Below are 6,952 nucleotides of genomic sequence, written 5' to 3'. Positions count from 1 at the left end.
CTTGGCAACTTCCTGCCAGCCTCGATTCCCAGAATGCCGTGGGAGCAACATGACGCAACATGTTGTTGCTCCCAGGAAGTCCAGCCAGTAGGAAGCTACAGAGAGAGCATGGCACCCATCTTGAAAACTTAACTAAAGTAAAAGCCACCTTTTTTGTGGTGGGGGTCATTTTGCAACACCCACCCAACAAATGTCTGAAAAAGATTTTAAAAAGAAATTCATCCCGGCCTTGATCCTTACTGGTTTTGCCCCATGTTCAGGCTGAACATAGGACTATAAACTCAAATGAATGAATAGTAAATGCCTTCACGCTGAAACGACACACACAGAGGGGCACAGTTTTAACACAGGCTACACCTAGCTTCCTTAAACTTTTCAGAAGCCACACTCGCCCTCCTTGCTGTTCGAATCCAGTTTGCATCACATTCTGCCGGTGCAAGAACTCTGTGGTGTCTGAAAGCCTGCATGGTCATAAATTGTAGCTTCTGCTCCAGGGCACCTAAGGTGAGGTTCAAACTTTACAGCTGCCTTCCCCGACCGGGGGCCCTCCAGATGTTTTGGATGACAAATTCCAGGGTTCTTGACGGCTGGCTATGCTGGCTGAGACTGATGGGAGCTGAAGTCCTTGAGGGCATCAGGTTGGGGAAGGCTCCCTATAACCGCTGATCAGTAAGTCAGAAAACAATGTCCTGCTTGGCATTTCCCCCAGGATGCAATCAACAACAACTTTGCAAACTGGAGTGTTAATGATCATTTATTTGTTTTCGAGGACAGCACAGAGGCCTGGATTTATTTTTTAAAAAAACGACTGAGTGCTGATTAACATGTGTGGACAGGCACCCATTGGGGCTGTGCTGTGTCAAGAGAAGGCGGCTTCACAGCTCACAGGCCCCAAGTGCCATCACTGGCCCCAAGTGCCATCACTGGCCGACATTTTCCAGGCCAGCTCAGCTGCAGATGGCGGAGTTGGGTAGAAAGCAAGCAGAAAGCGTGTTCTGGGGCTCTTCTAGCTATCAGGGAAGAGCAGGAACCCAGAGAAAATGCTGTCGGCCCCTTCCGTGCCCCCAATCAGAGAGTTCTTCTCCGTTGGCTCCAGCCACACCGACTCGCCCTTGGCCATGCGCAGCACCACGCCGCCCGTGGTGACCTGGAAGGTGTTGTAAGCGTAGTCACAGAAGGCCACCACCTTCTCACCTCGCTCATTACCTCGGCCTTTTTTGAGATGGATGCACAGATTGCCCCGGGAGGTGACGTGGTAGGTGAAATAGTACACCCCCGGGATCTCGCAGTTGAAGCGCCCGTAGCGGTTCTCGTAGTTCCGGTTGATGTTGGTGACGACGCGGTCGAACCGGACCGGCTGCCCTCTCCGCGGCATCATGGAGACGCCCCGGAATGCCGAGAAGGCAGCTTGGAGGGAGGCCTTGGAGTCGCCCGATTGCCCTTTGGGCCCACGGGGGCCAGGAGCGCCGGGTGGCCCTTTGGAACCAGCTGGACCCCTGGGGCCGGCTTTTCCCGGATAACCGGGCTCCCCCGGCTCTCCTGGCTCCCCGGAATCTGTGCTGTCTTCGAACCTCCCAGGAGGACCTGCAGAAGGAAGGAAGCGAGGCAAAGGGAAACCATGAGGGAGGGAAGGAGGAAGAGGTTGAAAAAATCAGGGCTGAGCTCATCTGTTTCCCTGGAACTGCAGTCAAGAGAACTGCTTGGATACAGAAAGGCCCCCCCCCCCATTAGGAATATTGCAGCCTCGTGTGCTTGTCACTGGAAAGGGGGCAGTTTGGCATTCAGATAGTTAATGCATGGGCATAGCTCGCCTTCAGATCTCTATAGCCTACAGAGGTTTCCTGTTAATGCATGAGCATAGCTCGCCTTCAGATCTCTATAGCCTACAGAGGTTTCCTGTTAATGCATGGGCATAGCTCACCTTCAGATCTCTATAGCCTACAAAGGTTTCCTGTTAATGCATGGGCATAGCTAGCCTTCAGATCTCTATAGCCTACAGAGGTTCCCTGTTAATGCATGGGCATAGGTCGCCTTCAGATCTCTATAGCCTACAGAGGTTTCCTGTTAACGCATGGGCATAGCTCGCCTTCAGATCTCTATAGCCTACAGAAGTTTCCTGTTAACGCATGGGCATAGCTCGCCTTCAGATCTCTATTGCCTACTGAGGTTTCCTGTTAATGCATGGGCATAGCTCGCCTTCAGATCTCTATAGCCTACAGAGGTTTCCTGTTAATGCATGGGCATAGCTCGCCTTCAGATCTCTATATCCTACAGAGGTTTCCTGTTTCCTCCTTCCTGCTCCTCCCCGCTTCCTCACTCTCTCTGCCTTCCTCCATTGTTGAGAGCACATGGTGTGCTTGTTCTCTCTCCTGCCTGAACACAAAGAAATAGACTGAACAAACCTTTGTTTGAAACTGTAAGTTGTGCCTGCATATTTTAATGCAAGAATACTCATGAGTAAAGCTGTTTTTTTCTTAACTAAAGAAGGAGTGTGGTATCTTTATTAAGATAGCTTTGCATGTGCATATGGGATGGTGAACCGCTCATTCTGTGTTGCCTTTCTCGGCTAAATGGCCTTTCTAATAAGAGGCAGCAATACCATATAAATCCCAACAGCCTCATCCCCAAGTGTGAATCTGTAAGTCTATCAGAGTGGAAACATCCTGGGGGAAATGCCTTATTGTCCTAAGTTTCTGGGTTCAGATGTTGCCTCTGTCATCATTTACTGGAGGTCTTCTAGCTGTGGCCGAACAGCCATCTGTTAGGGATGATCTAGGTTTGGATTTCCTGCATAATAAAAAAAAGGTCTTCACCTGGTGCTGGAAAGACTACAATCTGTAGATGCCAAGTGAACCTCTCTAGGAAGTTGCTTCCACAACCGGGGTGCCACAGCAGAAAAGGCCCTTTTCCTGGTAGCCACCTGCCTCATCTCTTACTTTAATTACCCACAATGCCCCAGAGTGACGCTATATTAAGGTGGCATTGTGGGAAATGAACTTTGTGGGTGTCCCCTGCTGTCATCAGATAAGCCAGTTGGGAGGGGCCCCAATGTAGGAGAGAGATCAGCAGAGGACGGTTTTCCAGGGACCCCCCTGCCTCCCTCCACCTGTTGCCTCCTTGCCCCTCCCACACCAGGCTGCAGAGTGGCTTTCTATTGGTGATGCTCAGAGGTCCACCGCAGCATCTCGCTCTCTACTTGGGATGCGTGCCACACTGAGAGGGCCCCTGGGAAGGAGTTCCTGTCCCCGTGCCACCCTTCCCCTTACCTCGCTGCCCTTTGGTCCCGTCTGTTCCGTCTTGCCCATTGGTGCCCGGAGCACCCGGCATGCCAGGTATCCCCGGAATGAGGGTCGGCCCCTGGCAGGCGCTGGCACTTGCCAGCCAGGCCGCAGGCAGGCACAGCAGCATCGCCCACACAACAGTCTCCATGCTCAGCATCCTGGAAGGACGAGAGAGGGCCCAGTCAGAAGAGGCCCCCAGTCTGCGTTGGCGTGGACCTGCAGAGGCCTCTGTGCTCCCCCTCAGCAATGAAAACAGAGGAAGGTGAGCAAAGTAAATCACAATGAAGAGAAACAGGTTCTCAGGGTGCAGTGTATATATATATATATATATATATAGTAGGAAGCTCAATGCATTTTGACCTTTTTCTTACTTTTAGGCCTTCTTCAGGGGGCTGTAACATTAATGGTAATAAAAATTACAAATAGAATGACACACAATTAAAACATTACTAACATACAATGCGACAGGGGCGTATGCATTATTCCCCCTGAAGAAGGCCTAAAAATAAGAAAAAGGGCCAAAATGTGTTGGGCTTCCTACTATATATATATATATGTGTATGTATGTGTGTGTGTATATATGTATGTATGTATGTATGTGTGTGTGTGTGTGTATATATATATATATATATATATATATATATACACACACACACACACACACACACACACATATATATACCCTGAGACCCTGTTTCTCTTCTTTGTGACCCCCTCAGCAATGGCCATCTCACCCCCTTCCTACTTCCTCATTCATGCCAGTCAAGGTTTCTTTCTCCATTACCCACTCAGTTCCTCCCAGTATACCTTCACTCAATCCTCAGTCCCACACACCCCAGTATACTGTCTCTGATACTGAATGCAGTATCATTCAGAATCCCAGAAGTCTTCCTGCCCACTCACTTGCCATACCCAGCTGCATGGCTGGCACTGCTTGTCTTCCGCCTGGCCTGCCCAGTCCCATGGCAATGAATGGACAGAGCAAAGGGCTTCCTGACCCAGCACCAGCTGGAAGAAGCAACCTTCCTCCCCTTCAGTGTTGTGCCACAGGGCCAGTCTTCTTTGGGAGGCAGAGTGGATCTCCCCGCCATTGCAAACTCTCTTCCCTAGTGTTGCACCCTATGTGGTTGTCACGCCAGATATGACACAGCTACATGGTATCTCTGTGCAAGGGGTCCAGCCCTGCATACAGGGCCGATGCCAGGGGTGGACACTTTCAGGCACCTGTTGAGCAGAGGCCCCGTGGCTGACTCCCCAAAGTCCCCTGGCCCCGCTCCTCCTCCTCGCTGAATATGTGAACAGTGACAAGAAAATAGGAGCATCACACTTCACGTGCCTTGCCTGCTCCTTCCGGGCAGGGCCGGCGTCAAGTAGGGCTGTGCACAAGCGGCCTCTCAAAATTCCCCAGCCTATTGGTGGGCAGAGAAATTTGTGGGAGACAATCTCACCGAATCTCTCCTAGGGGAGGAGAAATTCTCCAGCCGCTTCTCACAGAAAAGGCTCACGACTGGCAGGGCTTGTAGCTCAGCTTCTTTCCTCTTTTCCTGAGCGTCTTTGGTTCATTGCTCTGCTTCTGTAGGTGGCAACAGCATCCACTGTGTCGAGGCTTCCACTTTTCTGAGGCAGAATTTTGAATTTCTTTTGGTTTTTGAGCTTGCCTGATCACTGCGAGGTGGCCGAGGGTGCTGTGTGTGTGTTTTCTCTCCCTATTACACATCTTTCCACGGCTCTGCAGCCTCCCAGGCCACCTGCACTTCCTGCACTGAAAAAGCCCCATGGGAGGAATGGCCTCATGATGCAATTCTGACTTGGATTCCTTCATTGAGTGGGGGGTTGGAGTCGATGACCTTGTAGGCCCCTTCCGACCCTACTATTCTGTGATTCTATGCCTTCCTCTTGATGGCTTGAACTGAAGTGTGGGAAGCCGAGGAGGCTACAGGATAACACGGAGATTATTGTACAGTGACAGACAGGACACCCATGAGGTAAGACGCTTACCTTGTAAGTAAGGTAAGCACAAGAACCCCAAACCCAACCCAGGACCATTTCTCTGAAATTTCTCCTCCTTTGAATTTCTTTTTGAAAGCCACTTCTTTTCCACCAAACTGAATGAGAAGGGTGGAAAGAAATGTGGGTGAAATTTTTGACACAGCACTAGCGTCAAGGGTTGGCATGGTTGGGTGGCTGTTGAGGGCCCACGCCCCAGCTGGGGCCCACTGACGAGAGCCCCCTGGACTTGCTCCTCCTCTCCGCTGTTCCAACCTGCTTGTTCACTTGCCTCTCGCTCTGGCCCAGACAACGGTGGTGGTGAGAAGGAAGGAGGAGCAGGAGATGCTGTGGCCTCCTTGCTCCCTGGATCTCTGCCTGCCAAGCAAGCAAGCGGTAGCAACGATGAGAAGCGATTGCAGCCTGCAGTGAGAAAGTAGGCTCACTAAGGGAGGGGGCCCATTGAGGGGGGCCTTGCCCCAAGGGCCCTCAAAACCTGGAGCCAGCCCAGCCTACAGAGCCACCCTCTTCCCAGCCGCCTTTGATACCCCTCTCCGTCAGAGTCACCACCACACATAGAATCACAGAACAGTAGGGTTGGAAGGGGCCTACAAGGCCATCGAGTCCAACCCCCTGCTCAATGCAGGAATCCAAGTCAGAGCATCCCTGACAGATGGTGGTCCAGCCTCGTCTTCATAGAATCATAGAATAGTAGGGTTGGAAGGGGCCTACAAGGCCATCAAGTCCAACCCCCTGCTCAATGCAGGAATCCAAGTCAGAGCATCCCTGACAGGTGCCTGTCCAGCCTCATCTTGAACACCTCCAGTGTGGGAGAGCCCACCACCTCCCCAGGCATCTGGTTCTATTGTCATCTTGCCCACCACCTCCCTAGGTCATGGGTTTCATTGTCGTATTGCTCTAAAAGTCAGGAAGTTTTTCCTGATGTTCAGCCGGAATCTGACTTCCTGTCGCTTGAGCCCATTATTCTGTGTCCTGGACTCTGGGATGAACATACACACACTTTGGAGAAGGTTACCAGCCCACAGACTCTTTGACCAGCTGCAGCCTTCTATTTTGGCCACAGCAATGGCATCCTGGAGCTGTTGGCTGTCATGGGATTTGGGTTGCCGCCAAACTGGCCATCTTCTCCCAAACCACTGGAGGATGGGCTTTTTCTTGGGATCCCTGTCCGGAGATGCTCTCTGGCTAGCAGCCATGAATTCCTCCCTACCACAACATGCACACACACACGCAGACACACACATACACACACACACACACAGAGAGAGAGAGAGAGAGAGAGGCTGGTTTGAAAAGCAAAACAGAAAACGGCAAGTGGAAATCTTTCCCTTACCTCACAGACACCTGATGAGCCCTCAAGGCAGCAACGCTGGACTCACTTCAGGCCCTGACTGAAGACAACGGCACAGAAAAGACAGGAAGACAGTTGTGCAGCAGGGACACGTTCCCCCCTCCCCGCCCTGTCACATACCCAGCCACACATCCATGCGTGGTGCGATGCTTCACATGTTTGCGACAAAAGGGAAATTGGCTGGTCCTTCCCCTTTCTCTGCTTGGCTCCTTCCGTCCATCCCTGCCAGAGCAGCAGTTTCACATCTGCACCTTGCCTACAGCACAGGGAAGTGCAGGATAATGTCTCAGGGTCCTTTCTGCAACCTCGGCAA

At 51.6% G+C, this 6,952-nt stretch overlaps 1 protein-coding gene across 3 annotated transcripts; it reads right to left on the bottom strand.

The window, feature by feature from the left end:
* Positions 1 to 330: 330 nt before the first annotated feature.
* C1QB (complement C1q B chain) lies at positions 331 to 6,681 on the bottom strand. 3 transcript variants are annotated; one of them, XM_084821721.1, is made up of 4 exons: positions 6,622 to 6,681; positions 5,560 to 5,690; positions 3,267 to 3,439; positions 331 to 1,584 (listed from the first exon to the last, which is right to left on the bottom strand). In XM_084821721.1, the coding sequence occupies exons 3-4, from the start codon at positions 3,436 to 3,438 to the stop codon at positions 1,007 to 1,009; spliced, it is 750 nt and encodes a 249-aa protein (XP_084677847.1). In that variant the 5' UTR covers position 3,439; positions 5,560 to 5,690; positions 6,622 to 6,681; the 3' UTR covers positions 331 to 1,006. The 3 variants fall into 3 exon arrangements, with proteins under 3 accessions (XP_084677847.1, XP_084677848.1, XP_084677849.1); XM_084821722.1 differs by lacking the exon at positions 5,560 to 5,690; XM_084821723.1 differs by lacking the exons at positions 5,560 to 5,690; positions 6,622 to 6,681 and adding an exon at positions 4,730 to 4,905.
* Between the last annotated feature and the right edge of the window lie 271 nt (positions 6,682 to 6,952).

Source organism: Heloderma suspectum, chromosome 15 (genome assembly GCF_057233095.1).
Source record: "Heloderma suspectum isolate Gila_16-S chromosome 15, 16-S_ref, whole genome shotgun sequence".
Classification (NCBI taxonomy): domain Eukaryota; kingdom Metazoa; phylum Chordata; class Lepidosauria; order Squamata; family Helodermatidae; genus Heloderma; species Heloderma suspectum.
Note: the sequence above shows the minus strand (reverse complement) of the source record. Positions and strands in the feature narration are given on the sequence as shown.